At 45.4% G+C, this 22,629-nt stretch overlaps 2 protein-coding genes across 2 annotated transcripts; both read left to right on the top strand.

Annotated features, from left to right (window-relative positions):
- Positions 1–801: 801 nt before the first annotated feature.
- Positions 802–3,819, top strand: C15H17orf98 (chromosome 15 C17orf98 homolog). Its single transcript, XM_045526343.1, has 3 exons — positions 802–1,058; positions 2,368–2,467; positions 3,334–3,819. Exons 1-3 carry the CDS (start codon positions 852–854, stop codon positions 3,489–3,491), a joined length of 465 nt encoding a protein of 154 aa, XP_045382299.1. The 5' UTR covers positions 802–851; the 3' UTR covers positions 3,492–3,819.
- Positions 3,820–5,316: 1,497 nt separating this feature from the next.
- Positions 5,317–21,530, top strand: CWC25 (CWC25 spliceosome associated protein homolog). The gene is made up of 10 exons (XM_045526342.1): positions 5,317–5,508; positions 7,739–7,911; positions 11,611–11,847; positions 14,087–14,156; positions 15,197–15,324; positions 16,041–16,104; positions 16,676–16,887; positions 17,274–17,372; positions 19,856–20,017; positions 20,517–21,530. The coding sequence occupies exons 1-10, from the start codon at positions 5,491–5,493 to the stop codon at positions 20,629–20,631; spliced, it is 1,278 nt and encodes a 425-aa protein (XP_045382298.1). The 5' UTR covers positions 5,317–5,490; the 3' UTR covers positions 20,632–21,530.
- Positions 21,531–22,629: the final 1,099 nt, after the last annotated feature.

Below are 22,629 nucleotides of genomic sequence, written 5' to 3'. Positions count from 1 at the left end.
AACGTGCTTTGACATATAAAGCATCTATTTAAGGGTTTATTAATATTTGTAGGGACAATTGGAAAAATAGAAAGTATAAATTAGGAAATAATCATCTGTATCATAATAGCCGAGATGATCATTGTTCACTAATCTATCATGTCTAAGATTAGGCCAAACACTAGTCAGTACCTGTAGTCCCAGCGACCTGGAAGGCCGAGGCGGGAGGATCCCTTGAGCCCGCAAGTCGGCAACATAGTGAAACACCCCCTCCCCCGTCTCTAAAAAAATAAAAAATAGGGGAAAAGTATGGTCATGTGTATCGACCAAGTGTACTTTTTATTTTAAAAGGAGGATGAATACTAGCAAATGAAAGGAAGTGGGGTGGGCAGAGAAGAAGGCTCTGTGAGTGGCCTGACCGAGGGCATGAGACCTGAATTCTGGCTCTGATGCTGCAGCTAACTGGATTTGGGGAACCTTCCTAAGCTTCAACTTCTAGCTCTGTAGAGTGAGAGCTGGAAGTATTAATAGATGCTGAACTCGTTCTGATCAATTCTGGGTACAAGCTTTTCAATGGGACTGAGTTCAGGAATAAAATGGAATACCGTGGGAAAAGTGAGCACCCATCATGTTCTTAAAAGGAAAACAGGGAGCTGGACCTCTCCCCCGCCTTCAATCTCCAAATCCTTTCACCTCTGGGCCATGCAAGCAACTTCCCCCACCGAAATAAAGACCCCCGGGTCAACCCGGGGTGAGTGGGGAAAACAGGGTTTGTGTCGCAGGGGTCCTTGACGTAACAATGCGCAGGGGAGGCCCTATATAGGGCCCTCGTCTCCCACCAGAAAGGCCTTCCTTCGGCTGCGGTCGTTGGGATGGCGTACTTGTGCGAGTGCCCTCTGCGACTGGAGAAGGCCTTTATCTTGGATGGGGTGGCGGTGAGCACCGTCGCCCGCGCCTATGAGCTCACGAGACCCAAGCTGTGGTCTGCCATTCCGCCCTACAACGCGCAGCGGGACTACCACGCCCGCCGCTATTTCCAGAGCCACGTGGTTCCGCCCGTTTTGCGGAAAACTCATCAGGTATAGGAGCGTCGTGCCGAGGGACCCCACGCTCCGCCCCGGATCCCCGCGTCTCGCTGCAGCGCCCTCGCCACCACTCCCATCCCGTCAGTTTTCTTAATGAAACCAGAGAATTGGAAAAGGGGGTTGGCAGGTGTTGAGCCCAAGCTCTCTGGGCTCACAGAATGACCTTCCAGCCCTGAACTTGGGAATAGATTCATTTCGGGTGTCTGCAAGGCTGGGGAGTGGGGCTCAAAGCCCGCCTCTCCCAAACCAGTCGGTTTCATAGTCCATCGTGACGTCACGGGCCCGCCCTTTAGGGTGAGGTCACGCCGCAAATTCTCTAAATGGTCTAGAATCCGTGTGACCTCACCGAGCAAGACAAAGGGAACTGATTCACCCTGCAGCGCGAGGCGCCTTCCGCCTTGTGACGTCATAGTCGCAGGGCTTGGGGCTATCCCGGACCCTGGAGCTGAAGGGAAGGAAGCCCCCCAACCTCTACAGGCCTCGATTTTTCCCCTGGCCTTTTCCCAGGCACGGAGTCAGAGATTCTGAGGCTATTTGATGGTTCCGTTTTATTTTTCAACATTTTGCCTCCAGTATTTGCGTTTATATATATCTGTGGTGTGGGGAAGAGAAAGGAAAATTTATGGGATTACTCTATGAACAAATCTGAGGTTATTTGTGGTCCCAAATATTTGTGTTTGCATGTGTGTACAGTGCATGTACATGGACACACATCTGTGTAATTTACTCATGTAACTTTTATGTCACAAGGAGCCAGAGTCTGGGGGCGAGGAGGGAGGGGAATAACTTGAGTATTTAAAAGCTTGCAATAACGTGTACACATTTTTGAAATTTTATGTTTAATTTTTAAAGTATTCTTTAATCGTCAAAACCACTGTTTGTGGTAGATATTTTCATTTACATATAAAGATAATGTTTATTAAACCTTTACTATGTATGCCAGGCCCTTTATCTGTGCTAAGTCACTTAAATCTTACAGCAATGTTGCTTTCACTGATGAGGAAATTGAGGCCCAGGAAATCTGTGTAATTGGCCAGGGTCACAGAGCTTGTTGGTGGCTGAGCTGGAATTAGAACCCAGTCTGTCCGGCAGCAGTCTGAGCCCTTAACTGCCAAGCTACGCTGCTGCTCCTGAGAGGCAGTAGGTCATTAAGTGTATTTAATGTGTCTGCCCAGTTACGCCAGGCTGTCAGGCTCTGACCTGTCCCCACTCCCTGCAACAAGCACTGGGGGGGGGGGCGGTCTGCACTGTGCCCCTGTCTGCGTGGTGGCTGACGATCTTGTGCTTTCTTCCTTGCTTTCAGGATCGCTGTGGTACAGGAAGGGATGGCTGGATAGTCGATTATTACCACATCTTCGGACAAGGACAGAGATACCTCAACAGGAGAAACTGGGCAGGGGCAGGCAAGTGCCACCTCTGTTTCCAGTCTCACGAGGGAGAGTAATGCACGTCCCACAATTCAGAGAAAGAAATTGGGCGGTGGGGAGGTCTGTTGGGGATGGAGAGGCTAAGGGACTGCCTCCTTCCAGCTTTTCTTCTCACATGTGAACAGATGGTGGCACAGTGCTCCCTAATATTTAGTTATTGAGCACTTACTGTATGTGAGGGACTTTTTACCCTCACACTATTCCCATGTTACAGCTGGGGAGACTGAGGTTTATTGAGTTAAAGTGATTTGCCAAGAAGGGCTGATCTGGGATTAGAATTCCACCCTTTTCCACTCTAAAGCCTGTGTTCGTCTCACTGCTCCCTGAGCAGGCTGTATCCCTCTCATTTTCCAGGCCTGCTTTAGCAGCAGGAGAGAGTTGAGAGATACTTGGCAAGGTGAACCGTCCTCCCACCCCAACACCACCATCCTCAGCCACATTCTAGTCATATGATCCTTTGCACCATTTGGCCAAATCGGTCTCCTTCTTTTTCTCCAGATGGTCAGAGGCAAGGAGGAGATTTTCTCATTTCTGGGAGCAAGGCAAGCTCCGCCAAACCCAGAAGTTTCTGGCCCTTCTTGTTCCAACACATACCATTCGCAGTCTTCCTGCAATAATTCCTGATATGGGGGTTGATCTCTAGGAAGACTTTTGTCTCCTTGACCTCACCAACCCTTGCCTTTTCAGTCCAGAGGCTCAGAACATTTGAGGCTTGAGTGTTCAGCTGTGGGCGTGGGACCACAGTGACTACAGCTGGCTTGGCATCCCATAACAGCCATATGGGAGTGGGTAAGGCAAAAGGGGGCTGAATGCAGGCTCAGTCTTCTGTCCTTGCCCCCAAGGGCATTCCTTCCAGCAGGTGACCGGGCACGACCACTACAATGCTGATCTGAGACCCATCAACGGGTTCAATGGTCGCTTTGGCTACCGCCGGAACACCCCGGCCCTCCGCCAGCGCCCATCCGTCTTTGGAGAGGTCACCGAATTCCCTCTCTTCTAACAGCATCTCTTCCCGTCACAGCCCTCGACCTGAATTTCTGTGACATTTAGATGAACTCTCAATGTTATTTTATGTATAAAAAACATGTATTTGTGTCTCCAAGTGTGCTGTTTCTTTCCTGGGGTTGAACGAGGGAGCAAGCTCAGCTTCTCTACCCTCTGGAGAGGAGGTGAGAGGAGAAAGGGCTTCTCAGGCCTGTGCCCTTGCACTCCATGCCAACGAGTGCCAGGCTTCTCCCCTACCAGTGTGGTAATAGGGAACCGTGCATGCCACTCACCCCTGAACACAGCACTTCCCAAAGTGTCAACAGGGCCCCAGGTCAGAAACTGTCTACTTGCACATTATAGGATGTTTAGCAAAAAAAATAAAAAGAAAAAAAAAAGCTGTCTACTGTTGCCACGATCATTACATATTCTATGCATGGAACAAACACCTGTACCCATAAATATATAAATTATTATATATCAATAAAAGAGAAAAAATTTAAAAAAGCAGAGAAGGCAGTGCGGCCGCAGAGACTGGCATTGGTTGCCCTGAGAAGGGTTTCCTGATTTTCCCAATGGAGTCATCCCATCCAGAGAACTGACATCTTCCTTCTCCTTTCCACCCTCAATTCCTCAAGAGGCAGACAGTGAACAAGATGATATCTGGGGTGCTTTTTAGCCCAAGTATTCTGACAAAGTAATATTGCATTTGTGAACATTTTCTCTGCTTATGCTATGTCAGTTTCATTTTCAACTAATTTCCAGGATGTCATTTTTTCAAGTATCCCCATTCAGTTGCTTGGTGGCTAGGCCCACCTCAGCCTCCCAGAGTGCTAGGATTATTATTATTATTATTATTATTATTATTATTATTAGAGACAGGGTCTCACTATGTTGCCCAGGCTGGAGTGCAGTGGCCTGATCATAGCTCACTGTAACCTCAACCTCCTGGCCTCAAGCAAACCTCCTGCCTCAGCCTCCCAAGTAGCTGGGACTACAGGTGTCCCAGCTGTAGCAGGGACTCAACCACTCCTGGCTAATTTTTAATTTTTTTGGTAGAGATGGGGGGGTCTCACTCTCCTGCCCAGGCTGGTCTTGAACTCGTGGCCTCCCAAAGTACTGGGATTACAGGCATGAGCTACCACACCTGGCCTATATATGAATTTTTTAAATGTACATACAAAACAAAAGAAAATGTACATACATGTGGCCTATCTCTTGGGCAGGATTCCTTACAAGCAACTGCTTTGGTGTGCTTGCTCTCTCTTTACAGTGGTCAGGAAAGAGTTTTCTTGCATTTACTCGTTCACTCATTTGTTCATAGTTACCATAATTCATAATGCCTACTACATGCTAGGCACACACTGGGTGCTCCACATAGGAAGCTGATGGAATTTTGGTTTGATGGTTTCTCTTTATCTCCGTAAAGTAGGCCTGGAATAAAGGGGTTGGCTGCGAGCCACGGTTTGAGGAGAGCGCTAGTTTGAAAAGCTGTTTTGAAAAACCGGGGTGTGAGGTTATGTGCCTGGCAGTGGGGTTGCGGGGGCGGCCTAGGCTGGTCCATACCCGGGTCTCCCAGGGAGAGGCAAGTTGAGCTTCGGGCCAGAGGCCCTGGTGCGCTGCCATGGCAACAGAACGGCGGTGGGAGGCCCTTTGCGACCTGCAACTGAACAGAGCTGTGGCGACAGTTCAGGACATCAGGCGAGGTGGCGACGTGAGGTAGCCAAAATGAGACCCCAGAAGCCACGACAGCAGCACTCCAAGGTGTGGAAACTGCACTTGACGCCACCGTCACATAGCGCGACAGAGAATACGACGTCATCGTTCAGCGACGTCGACGCGATGCTATGACCCCCTCCCGGAAGTGGCCTCTAGATCGGGTGGTGAAATTGGCAGCCGGTAGCTCTCGGGAGCAGATCCTGGGAGGAGGTCGCCCCCGAACTGTTTCTCTCCGTTTCCCCTGGATCCGCCCTGAGTCTTCCAGATCCGCGTAGTGAGGAAACGTCCCCACCACCATGGGGGGCGGAGACCTGGTAAGTGGAGGGAGGCCTGGGCGGGGGAGGACTGAGGCCGGAGACTTGACTGGGGTTGAGGATGGAAATTGGCAAGAGGTGGGGATCGGGGGAAAAATGGGTAACCATAGCAACGCAGCCTTGCTTTCGGCGGCCTCAGGGGTTGGGGGCCGTAACCCTGGAGAGGGGATGGGTCGTTAGCGCCACTGAGTGACCGGGCTCAGACTTGGGAAAGTGTGCGAGATGTGTCGCGAACGGCGGCAGGTGGTCTTTGTGTGTCTGTGGATCGGGGCCCTACCGGCCGGAAATTCTGGGGAGACCGAGGAGCGGGGACGGTTAGGGCCATGGCTAGGAAAGAAAACAGATATCGAGGACCTGTCAGTCAGGTTTGTTTTGCATATTTTGTCATGGGACACATCTCTCTTCCTTAGGTAGGAGTTCGAGCCCTGTCTTGGGCTGTAGTGGGGGTGGTTTGTACCCCATTCTCCTCACCCGTGGGCCATGCCGTGGGGTCCATTTTAAGCCGGCAGGAATCTTGATGTCCATCTTTCTGACTCCCACTCCTTCAAAGCTGCATTCTCATCTGTATTGACAAAGCTTTCTTCTGAATTCATAGCACTTAATATAAATGATGGGACAATTTCTTAAACTTCATAGTTCCTTTGTAGGGACAAAGGCCCCAAATAGGGTAAATTTATCCACTGGAGTGTGGTGCAAGATCAGGAAAATGCTAACCTTCTGGAAGTGTAGCTAACTGGATCAGCAAATAGATCAGTCTAGCCACCTGTCCCGTAGCCCTGTTAGAGTTTGTCAGACATTCTCAATTAGAGTGAACCTATCCAGGTTCATCTAATTTAGCATATTCTTCAGGTAACTATTTAAGGACAGGAAATCTCTAATCAAGGGTTTCTTTAGCGGTCTTGACAGTTTGGGTTAGATATTTGTTTGGGGGTGTATATGGTGGTGGTGGTTGGACTGTCCCTGTCCTGTGCATTTTAGGATGTTTGGCAGCATCCCTGGCCTCTTGCCATTTGATGCCAGTAGCATCCTTGTCCCCCAGTTGTGACAACCAAAATGTTTCCATACATTACCACCTGTCCCCTGGGTTGAAGGAGGGAGAGAAGGGAGGACCGGTAGAACAAGGTGGGAGGGGTAGGAGAGGGAGGAAGGAAGGAAGAAAGGAAGGATCAAAGGACCTGACAAGGGGGAGGAAGGACAAGGAGGGAGAGAAAAAAGGGAAAAAAAGGAGCTCTCAGTGATGAACATCTCCTACATGCCAGGGACCTGTGTACATGATCTCATTTGACTGGTCTCCAATCTGGGCCTTCTTCAGTCCCTTCTTCCGATGACAGCTAGCCATACCTCTCACCTGCATGCAACTGTTGAGTGTTTCCTACCATCGACAGGATAAAATCCGATTCCTTTACATGGCTTATAAGGGCCTTATTCTATTCCCTTCTTAGTTGGCTTCATCTTACACCCCCATCCCATCAGCTGGGACTCCATCTGCAGCCACACCAAATGATTCGTGCTATGTTCTTTCACACCCCTGGGACTGCAGTTAGTGTGCTATTCTCTCTGAAAAGCTACCCTCCTACTCCCCCCTTCCCACATCCCTGAGATAATTTATAATTGTCCTTAGATGTTACTTCCACTGGGAAACGTTCCCTGATTGGGAAACTGAATCAAAGCAGTGGCTGATGGGGAGGAGAGGAGAAGCATTTTTTGAGGGTGAAGGGGGAGATCAGCAACTTGGGGAAATTCCTGGGAGGGAAAAGTGAAAGAGGTTCTAGGTGGGTTGTAAACCATGCAAGTTTAGGGCAGGTGAAGTGGACCAAGGTTAGGGAGGTTGTGTTCTTAAGAACGAATGTCCAGTGCCAAAGGTGCTTGAGTCTGTTGCCTTTCAAAATAGGTCACTTCCCCCTCCCTGCCCCATTCCTCCTGTCTTGCCATCACCACTTCCCATTTAGGGATGGCCAGTGGCAGGATGACTTGTATGCATTTCAGGTTAAAACTGTTTGCGGGAACCCAGGAAGGGCCTGCTCTATTGTGAAGCTTTATGTACTTGAACAACCCCCCGCTAAGATGTGTGAGACATTATTGGATGCCAACCTTGCCATTGTTAAAGACATCTTGCTTACGTGCCTGCCTTGGCATGAACTGGGCATGGAGGGTGGGCGAGGCAGGGCCAGTTATACTCATCACCCACCCACTCCTTGAGTTCTTTCCTCCCTCCTTTCATTCACCACAGAATCTGAAGAAGAGCTGGCACCCCCAGACCCTCCGCAATGTGGAGAAAGTGTGGAAGGCCGAGCAGAAGCATGAGGCCGAGCGGAAGAAGATCGAGGAGCTTCAGCGCGAGCTGCGGGAGGAGAGGGCCCGGGAAGAGATGCAGCGCTACGCAGAGGATGTCGGGGCCGTCAAGTAAGCAGAGAGCCGGGAGTGTCCCAGTATGCAGGGAATCGCAGGACTGGCCTACAGGTGCATCATACAAGTATTGCACAGTAGCTGAATGGTTAAACATGTCGGTTTTGGAGTCAGACTGACTTGGATCCTAAGGTTGGCTTTGCATGTACTAGCTGTGTAACTTGAGCAAGTTTGGGAGACTAGTTTACCTCAGTAAAACCAGGGAATGATAATGTACCCAATCCCTCTTTTTTTTTTTTAATTGAGATGGGGTCTTGCTGTGTTGTCCAGGCTGGAGTGCAGTGGCTATTCACAGGCTCGATCATAGGTCACTGCAGCCTCCAAATCCTGGGTTGAAGTGATCCTCTCCCCAGCCTCCTGAGTAGCTGGAACTACAGGCATGTGCCACCATGCCTGGCTCCAACTCTTTCTTAAAGTTTATTGAGGATCCAGTGAGATAACATATAAGGACTTAGTGTAGGCTGAGCCAAAGGTAGATGGATGACAAATAACTGTGACTGAGGATGGTTCTTCTACCCTGTTTCTCAGTATGTGTCAATGCCTCAGTCCTGCTTTTGTTTGTTAATGTATTGCAGGCTCATTTTAGGGGGACAGTGAGGTCCCATGGGAATAAGGTCCTATGGACGGTGTGTCTGTCAATAAAAGCTGTGTGACGACTGTGGCCAATCCTGCTCTAATTTACCTTGCTTCAGTTTCCTCTTGTATGATATAGGATAAGAGTAGCAGATAATAACTACCCTACCCATCGCATAAAAGGAGGTGGAAATAGATTTGTTGGAGAAAATAAAAAGCATAAAATATGCAGAACATTCCTAAATCGGAATAAAATAAAAACTACAGATAGACTAAAATTGAGTAATCAGTACTGTCATTCCCCATGTTTGTGTCCTCATGGGCAAGGCTTCAGGGTGGTGTGTGGCACACTTCCCCCATTGGATATTTGGGACTTTTCCTTAATAATTTCATGACAGGAGGATTTGTGACATTCAGGGTTGTGTGTGTGAGACTTAGTTTCAATTCGTACAAATGGCAGTATAGAACTTAAGAGAAAAATCACATTCATTCAGGAAAATGGTTTGTGAGGGGGGAAGGCCATTCTGGCTTAAGTATGAAGTTTGAAATATTTTAAAGTAAGTGGAATTCTAGAGTTTTTAAATACAATACAATATATTTAGGACATTAATCCACCAAATTGAATAAGAGAATAGAATTTTGCAAGTTTTTATTTTTTAACCACAGATACATGTTCAATTATTTCACTTTCTATACTTTAATTTATATGTTATATACTTAATATTGCAATTTACTGTGAATAAATTTCACAGACTAGAATCAATTCCTGGGTAGCTTATGAGATGAACACACATTGTGATGTGTGAAGTTTTACATTTTGTGAACCCTTGATTTGAAAACATTGATTTTTAGACTGAATACTCATTAATCATAAGGGTTTAATTTCCTACTATCCAAAGGTAAAAATTACTTTGAAATTTTTATTCACCAAAGCATTATACATCATATGCCTGATTTGTTAGAAATCTGGGCTTTTTTGGAGTCTAATGAGGTCAGAGTATTTTTTTTTTTTTTTGAGACAGAGTCTTGCTCTGTTGCCCAGGCTAGAGTGCCATGGTGTCAGCCTCGCTCACAGCAACCTCAAACTCTTGGGCTCAAGCAATCCTTCTGCCTCAGGCTCCCACGTAGCTGGGACTACAGGCATGTGCCACCACGCCCGGCTAATTTTTTTCTATATATATTTTTAGCTGTCCAGATAATTTCTTGCTATTTTTAGTAGAGACGGGGTCTCGCTCTTGCTCAGGCTGGTCTCGAACTCCTGACCTCGAGTGATCCTCCCGACTCGGCCTCCCAGAGTGCTAGGATTACAGGCGTGAGCCACCGTGCCTGGCCGAGGTCAGAGTATTGATGAACAACTTCAGAACAGAGAATCAAATATTTATCCTGTTGCTGACTCTCCTGCCTGTTTGTCTGTTACGAATGGGAGGAAAGTGATTTATATTCTTTTTTTTTTTTTTTGGACACAGGGTCTTGCTCTGTAGCCCGGGCTAGAGTATAGTGGCATCATCATAGCTCACTTAACCTCAAACTCCTGGGCTCAAGCGATCCTCCTGCCTCAGCCTTCTGAGTAGCTGGGACTGCAGGTGCATGCCTCCATGCCCGGCTAATTTTTCTATTTTTTGTAGAGACGGGGTCTTGTTCTTGGAGCCTTGGTTTTAGTAGCGATCATACTCTCTCCAATTCTGTGGTTTACTTACACTGGAGAATTGGGAGAACCTTTGATTGATTGAGAGATACCACCACCTTTGGTACTCATCGTACTCATCGCAAAGGCCCCACCAGTCTTCCGCAATCCTCCAGGGCACAGCTCTCCGCATACTCCTCCATCTTGACTCCAGCGGTGGTGTGAGTGATGCCAGGCAAGCTGGATGGAGTCTGACCCAGCAGCCACAATCAATTCTTAACTACAGACTAAAGTGTTTCTCAGACCAATCCTTTTAACAGGAAAAAAAAATTGTAAAGGGTCATGGCCCACCGGTGTTGGTTCAAATTATTCTTTTTAAAAATTTCCAAACATGGAACTAGGAAGACATTCTTTGTGCTCATAGTTATATAACCTCAAAACGAAAATGAACAGACAAATTAAAAGTCATATCCACAAAACATTCAATGTTGTAGATCATACTTTTTGATGAAACCACTTCGCTGCTTGCAGTGTGAATGTGCATTGGCTGCTTCAGCGTGCTCTTCTGAGTGTGAGAGTTCCATTTCTCACCACTTTCTTCTCCCAGAACCACAGGGAAGTATTTGTTTGGCATGATGCCACGGCAGAATTTGGTTCCCCTCTTTTGGCTTGAAAGCATCTGTTACTTCTTAGGCTATTTCTGATCTTTTCTCATTACCCCCTCAAATGTACAGTGTTACCTACTGCCTGTGCCAGTGATCACCGAAATACATGATAAACACGGCTGCATATGTGGTCACTGAAATTGTTCTTGGTGATATGGTGATGATGTTAGAATATGCTTATTAATTGTTTTAGACTGTCTTTGAAATGAAAGCATAGTATAAAGACGGTGTAAAGGAGACCTGAGAAGCCTGGAGCAAAGATCCATGCCCCGGGTTAAGGAACACTGGTATTCCTCATAATTTATTTGTGTGAAAATTATGCCTGCATTCAGTTGTAAGCTTCACCAGGGCATGCACCATTGCTTCATGGCTGCCACATGGGGTATGGTGTTTAGCCCATGGCAGGTACCTGTAGAATGAGTCCTCTGATCACCTGTGGTTATTTATACCTTGTGTTCAGGTTTTGTGTATAGGTTTTCAGGAGTCTCCTATTTTCTTTTCTTTTCTTTTTTTTTGAGACAGGGTCTCACTCTGTTCCTGGACTAGAGTGCAGCGGTGTGATCATAGCTCATTGCAACCTTAAAGTCCAGGTTTGAGCAATCCCCCTGCCTCAGTCTCCTGAGTAGCTAGTACTACAGGTGTGCGCCACCACACCCCACTGATTTTTCTCATTTTTGTAGAGATGGGTTCTTACTGTGTTGCCCAGGCTGTCTTGAACTGTTGGCTTGAAGCCATTCTTCTACCTGGCCTCCCAAAGTGCTAGGATTACAGGCGTGAGCTACTATGCCTAGCCTACATTTTCTTTGATTGTATTTTTTTTTTTCCTTGAACTAGGAAAAAAGAAGAAAAATTGGACTGGATGTACCAGGGTCCTGGTGGGATGGTGAACCGTGATGAGTACCTGCTGGGGCGCCCCATTGACAAATATGTTTTTGAGAAGATGGAGGAGAAGGAGGCAGGCTGTTCTTCCGAGACAGGGCTCCTCCCAGGCTCTATCTTTGCCCCATCAGGTGCCAATTCCATGCTTGACATGGCCAGCAAAATCCGAGAGGACCCACTCTTCATCATCAGGTACTGATACAGGGCTGAGGAGGGGGTTTGTTGGTTTGAGACTCTGCTAAGGCTATTGATTCTCTTGCTTTATTGTTCATTTCCGCTTGGCTTTTATCTGCTAGGTAAAAGGATTTGTTTCCACTGGGGCTTCCTGACATTGGGAAGGAGGCTTCATCAAAGATGCCTGGTCTAGGCCATATGGAAAGATACTGGCAAATGTACCAGACCAGATTTATTCATTTGTCTTTGGCCCTTAAACAAAAATGAGAGTTAGAAACAAGGTGAAAATGGTTGGCAGCTTCTTAGAAATTTAGGGATATGTGTAGAGTTGGCTATGTAAGTGAACAGGCCTTCTTACCCCTCTTTTTGGGGGGTCAGGTAGCAGAACCCTTTAAAAGGAAACTTGTAGACTTTTACTTGAAACCCTAATATGTAACAGATAAAAATAGAGCTGCATTTTGAGTTTTAAATGAGATCATACTGTGCATATTATTATTTAGTTTGGTTTAATTTGTATTATTTTGCATTATGTTATTTCTAGTATATAAGATTGAACATTGAAAAATGTTTATTTTTCTTTTACATTTTTCTTTTGCAAGTTCTCTTTGAAGTTACTTATCTATTAAAGATGTCTATGTTGCAAATATTTTGTCCCATTTTGTCATCTCAATTTATTGTGGTAAAATACCACAATAAATTGAGTTAGTTAAGTTACCACCTTAACTATTTTTACACATACAGTTCAATGGTATTAAATACCTTCATAATGTTGTGCAGCCATCACCACACTCCCTGTCTAGAACTCTAATCATTCTGAACTGAAACTCCATACCCACTAAACAATGGCTACTCATTCCCTCCTCCTCCCAGCCCCTGGTAACCACCATTCTGCTTTTTTTTTTTTTTTTTTTTTTTGAGACAGACTCTCACTCTGTCACCTGGGCTAGAGTGCTGTGGTGTCAGCCTAGCTCACAGTAACCTCCAACTCCTGGGCTCAAGTGAGCCTCCTGTCTTAGCCACCCAAGTAGCTGGGACTACAGGCATGTGCCACTATACTCGGCTAATATTTTCTATTTTTAGTCACCTGGCTAATTTTTTACTATTTTTAGTAGAGACGGGGTCTCGCCCTCTCTCAGGCTGGTCTCAAACTCCTGACCTTGAGTGATCCTCCTGCCTCGGCCTCCCAGAGGGCTAGGGTTACAGGTGTGAGCCACTGCGCTTGGCCCCATTCTGCTTTCTGTTTCTAGCGTGTAACTACTCTGTTTACCTCATATAAATTAAATCATACAATATTTATCTTTTTGTGACTGGCTTATTTCACTTAGCATAATGTCCTTGATGCATCCATGTTGAAATGTGTCAGAATTTCCTCCCTTTTGAAGGCTGAATAATATTCCATTGTATGAACATATCATATTTCATTTATTCATTCATCTGTCAGTGGACATGTAGGTCATTTCTACCTTTTTTGACTATTGTGAACAATGCTGCTGTGAATATTGGTGTACAAATATTGTTTGTATTGTTTTATAAACCCCTTTTTTAAACTCAGTCATACATATTGAGTGTCCTTCTATCTCATTGTGCATCTGACATCATTTTTAATGTCTATATTATATCCATATGCCATAATTTATTTTATTAGTATTCTTTTATTGGGTCTGTAACTTGTTTCCAAATTTTTATTGTTATAATGTGAACAACTTTGTAGTGATCTTCCTTGATTATTTCCTTACAGTATCAAATTCTTAAGGGAGAATTTGTGAGATCAAAGAGTATGTGAAGGCTGTGATAATTGTTGCCAAATTGTCCTCCAGGAAGGTTGACCAATTTGCCCTCCTTGGAATAGTATAAGAGAGTAAGACTTCTTGAAAGAGGAGTCCGTTCTCTGTATTTCCCAGGTGGTTGTCATGCTAAACAGTGGTGGTAGTCTTTGAAATGCTGCAACCAGTGGATACACAGGATGACACCTGTTTATTTACCATTTGGGAAGCCTTGAGAGTGAAGCCTAACAAGAAACAGACCAAACTCATTATCTTGCATAGCCGTTCACCAGTGTAGACTTTCCCCACAATATGAAATCTCTTATGCAGATTTGGAGGAGATTTCTGGCTTCCACACCATCATGTAGATTTCAACATAGGGCCAGTCTGCATGTGTTTGGAAAAAAGTTTACTACATAGAATTTGGAGAGGAGAATGACTTAATCCCCTTTCCAAAAGACAAAGTCATGATTTCTATAATTGTCTCTATTTAGGAAGAAGGAAGAGGAGAAAAAAAGAGAGGTATTAAATAATCCTGTGAAAATGAAGAAAATCAAAGAATTGGTAAGTAGTGTTATCAGAGAAGCACCAAGAGTATCTTTTAGCTACATGAGAACTTCTCTTTATTTACTCTTGCCTTATGAGAAGGAAAACAGAATGGCCCTTAAAATTTTTGTATTTTAGGCCAGGCATGGTGGCCTGTGCCTGTAGTCTCAGCTACTTGGGAGGCTGAGGTGACAGGAGGGAGGCTTGCTTGAGCTCAGGAATTTGAGGCTGTAATGCACTATTACGGCACCTACGAAGAGCTACTGCACTCCAGCCTGGGTGACACAGCAAGACTCTGTCTTTAAAACAAACAAAAAACCTCACAGAGCTGTACATCAAAAACAGTGACAATATATTGTAAATTAAAATTCATAAAAGGGGTAAGATTAAAATATGTGTGACCCCAAGTTGTAGACAAAAGCTTTAAAAAAGTTTTTTTTGTCTTTTAGAGACCATCTCCTGGTGATTTTATACAATCTTAATTTATTAACCTTAATTGCACTTGATTTCTTCTTTTGTCTTTTGGTTGGAAAAAACACTATGTGGTGTCATTTTTCTAGAAAAAGAGGGATGTAGACTATGCCTGTACAAAGCGTTGTCATGCAGTGTGTTCAGGACATCAAGAGTATGCCCTTGTCATAGTATAAAGCTTCTAGGACCCACTCATCTTTCACATGACATATTATGTGATTGTTTCTTGGATTAGTTGGTAAGGAAAATTAAATGTTGACCTTGCTGTCCCTGATTGCTTTCAGTGGAACTGGAATACTTTTGACATAGAATGTAAACTCCTAGACAGTGGTTCAGGTAACCATTAAAAAACATGAATTCCTAGCTTCGCCTGCCAGGGATTCTGTTCAGTAGTTGAGGCTGCGTTTGTGCACAACCAGGGTTAATACCCTACCCCTCCTTTGTGGACAGGGAACCCCTGATAATGTCCTGGATCTCCGTAGCCCCAGAGGCATGGAGTCAGACAGTCTGTGCATGACCCAGTCCCCTCACAGGAGGATGACAGGGGTCTCAGGAATCTTGTGTGGTTATGTTCTGGCATTTTCTAGTTGCAAATGAGTCTGGATAAAAAGGAAAAGAAGAAAAAGAAGGAGAAGAAAAAAAAGCACAAGAAGCACAAGCACAGAAGCTCGAGTAGCGATCGTTCCAACAGTGAGGATGAGCACAGCCGGGGGAGGTGAGCACGTGGAGGCTGGCCTCCATCATGGCTGAGTCACTTGCTCATTCACTCATTCATTCCACAGACGTGGACTGAACCCCTGCCCTATGCCAGGAATCGCCAGGCACTGGATTGCAGTGGTGAACACTCAGATACCGGCTCTGTCCCTAGGCAGCTTGCCATCTAGTATCTTCCCTGGAGATGCTAAATGTGGGTGGATCTCTTGACCCACATTTAGCATCTCCAGGGAAGATGCTAGACCCCTAATAGAGCTGACTTTAGCCTTGTAGGTTTTAGGTCAGACATCCTGGGTGTGACTCTGATTCATCTGAGCTTGTGATTCCTCTAGGACTGAAGTGGACTTTATGTAGGCTTTTTCTTTTTAATGGATTAATGAGCCCACATGGGCCCATTCTGTCTTCCATGTGGGAGCAGTCAGCTCCGTTGCTGCTGACTCACTATTAGTCCCTGGAATAGCAGCATGAGGTGAGAGGAGAATGTGTTCAGGCGTTGGGGCTGAGAAGCGAGGCCCACGGTTTTTTGTAGGAAAAACTTGACTGTGCTGATGCATCTTCCAGCAAAGATAGTCCAAATAGAGAAACATACTCCCAAGTAATAGCTGGGAGGTGGGAAAGGTCACATTGGAAGCAGGAAGCAAGTTTCAGCATAAGAGATTTGAACTGTACCTTCATGTATTTTCTTTTTCAATGAGTGTGTGTATTTTAATCTCTTAGATCTCAGAAGAAAATGGCAAATTCCTCCCCTGTTTTGTCCAAAGTCCCTGGATATGGCTTACAGGTAGGAATGTGGGCTCCTTGGAGGAAGTGACTGGGATTGTGGAATCTGCCACCCTGACAACTGCAGAGAGCAGGGAGTTGGGCAATGAAGGCTGGGACCACCAGGGATAGGCCCATCCATATCCCTGAACCTTGTCCCGTGCCTGAGGGCCCTCTGAGCAGGGAGGCTAAACCAGCAGTGGAGCATTTAGGCATCCTGCCCATCCCTCTGCATGTAATATACATGAAATGCATACAGTTTAAGTGTATAGGTTGATGACTTTTGACAAATGGACATCCCTCTGTATTTTTGACCTAGGTCCTTATCCTTCATGCTTCTGCCTCTTGCTCTTCCTTAGGCTGTAGGGAAGCACCAAGCCAAGTATATAACATATTCTTTTAGGGGATTCTGAAGATAATGGTCCTAAGTTTATACAATTCTCTGATAATTCTGGGTGATAGGATTGGTGTGCCCAGTTGGCTCCTTACAGAACTTCCTTGCTTATTCATCTCCTGTTTCACTGTGTTTTCTCCTGAACTGCTAGATTTTCCTATAAATAGCATCTCTTCTCTTCTCTTCCTTAATGACATAGGTCAGGAACTCTGACCGTAACCAGGGACTGCAAGGTCTTCTGATGGCCGAGCAAAAGAGAGCGCATGGGGTAAAGAACCATTCCAGGTCCAGAAGCTCCTCCCACTCACCCCCTAGACATGCCAGCAAGAAGAGCACCAGGGAAGTGGGGTCCCGGGACAGGAGGTCTCGATCCCCAGGCAGAAGGTCACGGTCCCCGAGGCCCAGCAAACCGTGAGTGTGGGATTCACTGGGAAATAACCTGTGACAGTGGGGGCCTGGTCACAGCAGGCACTTGGTTTTGGTGATGTCCAATCATAGACTGTCCCAAATATCTTTGCTTTCTTATTTCCTTTGCATCATTTTTTTTTTTCACCTCTGTGTAAAGCTCAGGCCCCTAGAAGCCCGTGTCTGTAGGTGTGTACTGTGCTAGCAGACACTGGGGGGAGTCTGATATGAAACTTTATGTACCCTGTGCCTTCGTTTTTTTCGCACTTCTGCCCTCTGCTGTCTTCCATTTGGATTATAGTTCTAAGACTATTAGCACGTCTTCCATTGTTTGAGGGACATATTATAAGACCCTGGATTGAAAAAGCTTTTCCCCTCTGTGTCCATTACAGACACAATTCTAAGGTGAACAGGAGAGAGAGAGGCCAAACTAAGAGCCCATCACCCAAAAAAGAGGTCTACCAAAGGCGGCATGCTCCTGGATACACCAGGTGAGTCGGGAGCCCACATTCACGCCTGGAAGCCTGAACCTAGAAATGGCTCAAACCAGGGCAAATGGATACTTGATATTACCTTTTTGTCAAACTAACTTTTATTCATTTTGTGAACTTTTAATGATCTGTTCCCCTGGCCCACACAGCATGTGAGGCATATTGAAAGGACAAAGAAAATAGTTTTGGCATACACAACGAACAATTGTTTAAGTGTCTGTCTCTCACCATCTGTAAACATATTCATTCTCATAGAGATTTCCACACAGAAGCTTTTCTTAAGAGACTGTTCCTTCTCGAGGCATCAGCTAAAAGGGAACCAGGATACTCTCCTTGAGGGCAGACGTCCTCCGAGTTTGAGTGGGACGCGGAATGGGTCGTGGGCATGTAGCCCTGGGGCCTGAGGAAAGGTGGCTGTGCCCATGAAAGGCTGTCCCTGGGGGTCTAGGTTGCGCTCAGTAGAAGTTTAGATGAGGTGGGCAGCTTTTGTGACCATCCTTTTACTGCCCCATGGGATGTATAAACCAACATTTCCAAACAAATTGGCTGTACATTAGAATTATCTGGGAAGCACCTATTCAGTGGGAGGACTGCCTGAGGCCAAGAGTTCCAGACCAGCCTGGGCAATATAGCAAGATCCCCAACTCTAAAAAGAACTTTTTTTAAAATATCATCTGGGAAGCTTAAAAAAAAATCCCATTACCTAGCTATACCCCAGCCCTATGACATTAAAATCTCTGGAGGTGGACCAGACATCAGTATTTTTAAAGCTCCCCAGTGATTCCAGTGTGCAGCCAATACTGAGAAGTAAGCTCTATTATTCACTGTGTTGTTAGAAGAGAGATGGACTCCAAGGTCTTTTTAACTCTTTTTGCTTGTTTGTTTGTTTGTTTGTTTTGAGACAGGGTCTCACTCTGATGCCTGGGCTAGAGTGCAGTGGCGTCATCGTAGCTCACTGCATCCTTGAACTCCTGGGCTCAAGCGATCCTCCTGCCTTGGCCTCCCAAAGTGCTAGGATTATAGGCATGAGCCACCAAACCTGGCCTTTTACTCTTAATTGCCTGATACCCTAAATTTCCATGGAACAGAAACTTTCTGAAAAGGTTTAATTATTATATTTTAGCCAGGTGCAGTGGTGTGGGCCTGTAATCCCAGCTACTTGGAAGGCTGAGGTGGGAGGATCTCTTGAGCCCAAGAGTTTGAGACTAACCTGGGTGACATAGTGAGACCCTATCTCAAAAAAAAAAGGTTTATTTTGTCTGGCAATTTTTCAAAATATGTGACATATTTCTCTGCCTTCCCAGAGTATATGATGCATAACTTAATCTTTTATGGGTGATGTGGGGCCAGTTCTTCAGCTGAACTGTAATTCACACTGCCCCTGGGATTGCTTGTGAGAGCATATATATGTATTTTTTTTTTTCTTTTAGTAGAGACAGGGTCTCACTCTGTCTCTCACGCTAGAGTGCAGTGGCGTGATCATAGCTTACTACAACATCGAACTCCTGAGCTCAAGCAATCCTCTCACCTTAGCCTCCCATAGTGCTGGGATTACAGGTGTGAGCCACTGTGCCCAGCCTATTTTGTGGAGTTTTTGAAAGGACGTGTAGTCATTTCACTATAGATAACTAAATATCAGGTTTTAGTATCTTAAATTTGTTTCTGAAAGCAGGGCTCCCACTCTCTTCTGAGGCTCCAATAATTATTTTTCCTCTTAACAGGGATCTGTATGTATATCACATCCGTTTGAGAATCAGTAGATTTGGGTGTCTGCCATTGTTAAGTAGTGACTAAGCTATTCATCTGCTCTAACTTCATTTGCAGTGAGTGCCAGGGAAGATCTACCTATTTCTTTCTTTCTTTTTTTTTTTTTTTGCATAGCCTCTTTACTTCCATGTACTACCTGTTACTTTCTTTTTTATTAATACATTTTTTAATTTTTGAAAAGTTTTTAGTCTTATACCTTGAGGACAATATACTGCCTGTTACTTTCTGAGGTTAAGTTGAATCCTCTAGGCTTCTAGCTGCAAGTTTAGTCACACAGTAGTGTCCTCAGGGGCTGTGTCATGAATTTCTAAGCCTCTCCCATGGGTAGATGGTAGATGCCAACAGTTACATGGATAACTTAGTCCTCTGTTCTTCTGTAAGTTGTTGAGCAAACAGTTGGGATATACTTGCTATAGGTTCAGGCTCTTGATTAGTTCTTAATTTATTTCATATTTAATGTTTCAGAATAATCACTCTAGAGATTACTGAGATTATGGAATACTTCACAAAAGGTCTTTGAAATTTGGATGAAACCTCCTGACCAAGATGTTAGGAAGGAAGGGACCTCACGCTGGCTTGGCACTGGGCTGGGTGTTTCCTTGGAGAGAGCAGTGAGCTGGAGAGCCTGGGGTCCTCCCTGACCTCTGTGCTCCGTGTGCACCTTTTGTTTTTTTTTGCTGGGTGAGACCTGATAGGATGGTGTTTGTGCTCAACAGAAAACTCTCAGCAGAGGAACTAGAGCGAAAACGGCAAGAGATGATGGAAAACGCCAAGTGGCGAGAGGAAGAGCGACTGAACAACCTCAAGAGGCATGCTAGGGATGAGGAGCGCGAGCAGAGGCTGGAGAAGCTGGACTCCCGGGACGGGAAGTTTATCCAGTGAGTGCATTTTCTTCCTGTCTGGGGGCTTTCATGGGCATGGGCTCAAGGAGGCAGCTGGCAGCTGGTTCCTTGTGTTCTGAGTGTTTGTGTCTGTGCAGAGAGAACGCAGAACTCAGCCTCCAGACCACCTTTGCTACCACTCCCAGCTTCTGGCTAGGCAGTGGGATGTTTTTGGTTTGAGGGGAGAAGTGAATTGGTATTTTCGAAATCCTTGAAACTCCTTGACTTTCCTTTTAAATAAGAATTCATGGCTCAGGAAGCCTTTTCCCAATGAGGCTTTGATTTATTTTTCAAAACAGCTAAATTTTCCTTTATGGACATTGGTTTAAAAATGTGTTTCCAGATGGAGTCACTGGAAAGGTATCTACGTGGGCTTCAAAGAGCTTGTGTTTCTATAGCTGCTTTATGGCTAGCAACCCATTTCTTCTAATTCTGCCAGATAGTTGGCCGAGTGGGAAACGTTTTTGACTTTCCTTCGCCTGTCTTCTCTTCCCAGCCGCATGAAGCTGGAGAGTGCGTCTACTTCCTCCCTGGAGGATCGAGTGAAGCGGAATATCTACTCTCTACAGAGAACCTCAGTAGCTCTGGAGAAGAACTTTATGAAAAGATGAAAACTGTCCCCTCTCTTACTGGTTTTCCTGAATTTTCCAGGGAGGCTGCTGACCCCTTAAAACTTCTCTTTATAAGAGTTCAAATGACTTCTTCCACAGATATCAAATGACCACTGTTCAAAGTGACCCTCGTCCATTGATTCCTGAAACAGTTCACTTCCTTTGAGAACCAGTGTGACCTGCTCTGTGGGACTCTCAGTAATGTTTGCTGGGTGCAGAGTGGGTTTTGACTGTTTTTTAAGGACGGGCACTGGACCGTCCTGGTGTGAGGACGAAGGCTGCTCTCTGGAGTTGTACTACGTATCATGCCACTTTCCTCTTGCCTGTGTGAACACACTGCCTCGGTAGAAACCGGACCGTTCAGAAAACGCTCTCCAGAGTTACCCAGATAGATTGTGCTTACTGGGATAGATGAACATTTACCTGATTTAGTAGATAATGTGACAACAAAATGATGTGCGGTTAGGGCGGAGCCAAAGTGATGACAAAGAATATGAAAGAGAAAACAATACAAAAAACCCTAAATGAACTGTTCAGTATTCGGAACTGTAAAAGTATAATGTATATATGTACAAATGTATAATTTTTACATGCTTTTAAAAAAGTTAGCTTTGTGAGAATATTTTGTTTGATTAATGACTTTGCTATGTAATAGAACCACATCAGACCTTGTTAGCAAGTAATACAGTGAGGGAGTCCAGCTCATTTTTCTCTCTGAATCCAGCTGGTTTAGGAGGAGCCTGGGTTTATTGATAGGACCTAGGGTATCTGTCCTTTTCTGCTGCTTGGATTCTCTAATGTAGGCAGTGCACCAGTGTAGTCAAATGGTTTTAGGAGACAGGAACAAATTGCCAGTATGCTCCCTGGCTCCTAAAGTAAAATAAAATGGAAGCTATTTATTTCATGGCTTTTTTTTTTTAAATCATGTAGTAACTTTACTACAATTCTAGATTTTCAAGAGTCGTTTACTATTTTTTTTTAGTCAGGTATTTAAAGAACCAAAACAAAACTCAAGGAGCCATTCTCCTGTCCTTACGCCTTTTCCCTTCTTTATTCTTTTTGCTTTTTTAGAGACAGGAGCCCACTATGTTGCCCAGGCTGGTCTCCAACTCCTGGCCTCAAGCAATCCTCTGGTCCAGAGTGCTAAGATTATAGGTGTGAACCACCAGGCTTGGCTCCTAGGCCCTTTTGACCCACACACTGGCTGGGCAATTTCCTTGTTTTGCTAATTACTAATTCTGCGTAAAATGTATTTCGATTTATATTTTTGAGCACTTATGATGCCAGACTCTGTCATGCTTAAAACCCAGTCTTTTCCAGAAAGAATGTTAACATATGCTCATTATTCATTTAATCACCTCATCGTGCTTCCCTATGCTCGGGTTAATTATGTTTATTGTGTCACTTGGTGATGAAGTGTACATTTATTTTTGTAACTGTTTAAAGAGTGACCACGTGCGTTTGAGAATTCCCATACAGAAGGAACAATGTTGACCCATGATTTGTGTCGAATATATGGAGATCCTGCATCCTAGAATAATTATGTAACAAAACGTGGGGCAGTTTACTCAAAGATTTCATGAGATGAGCCAGAGAATCAAAGGCTTATTAGGATAGGCGTCTGAAGGTACTGGCGGTTTCTTAACTTGACCCTTTGCCCTGTGGAGGCTAGGTGACAGGTGGGTGGGCACGGGACCCATTCATAAAGCCAGGGCTCCCGACTTGCTCCTCTCATTGGCCCTGGGGGAAGGGGCGTGCCCCGCGGGTGGAGCACGCCCTCGGCCCAGCGGAGTGGGAAGATCCACGCCTGGGTGGAGCGAGGGGGCGTTCCTCGGTTTTCCAGGCTGGACTTCCTTTTCCCCTTGCGGTGTCCCTCCTCTCTCCCCCGGGGTGGGGATGGTACGGCCCACCCTGCTCGCACTCCCGCCCCTCCCTCCCTCCCTCCCTCCCGGAGCGGTGGCGCCGCCGCCATCTTGGCACTTCAGGTTGAGGGAAAGC

Source organism: Lemur catta, chromosome 15, assembly GCF_020740605.2.
Source record: "Lemur catta isolate mLemCat1 chromosome 15, mLemCat1.pri, whole genome shotgun sequence".
NCBI lineage: Eukaryota > Metazoa > Chordata > Mammalia > Primates > Lemuridae > Lemur > Lemur catta.
The sequence above is the reverse complement of the archived record's forward strand: the minus strand, read 5'-3'. Positions and strand labels throughout refer to the sequence as shown.

Bases quoted from the DNA above. Each gene is read 5' to 3' on its own strand.
- C15H17orf98 (XM_045526343.1), top strand. From the start codon at position 852: ATGGCGTACTTGTGCGAGTGCCCTCTGCGACTGGAGAAGGCCTTTATC. The intron at 1,059-2,367 runs GTATAGGAGCGT...CCTTGCTTTCAG, and splicing joins TTTTGCGGAAAACTCATCAG to GATCGCTGTGGTACAGGAAG. The intron at 2,468-3,333 runs GCAAGTGCCACC...CTTGCCCCCAAG, and splicing joins GAGAAACTGGGCAGGGGCAG to GGCATTCCTTCCAGCAGGTG.
- CWC25 (XM_045526342.1), top strand. The intron at 14,157-15,196 runs GTAAGTAGTGTT...GGCATTTTCTAG, and splicing joins TGAAGAAAATCAAAGAATTG to TTGCAAATGAGTCTGGATAA. The intron at 15,325-16,040 runs GTGAGCACGTGG...TTAATCTCTTAG, and splicing joins GATGAGCACAGCCGGGGGAG to ATCTCAGAAGAAAATGGCAA.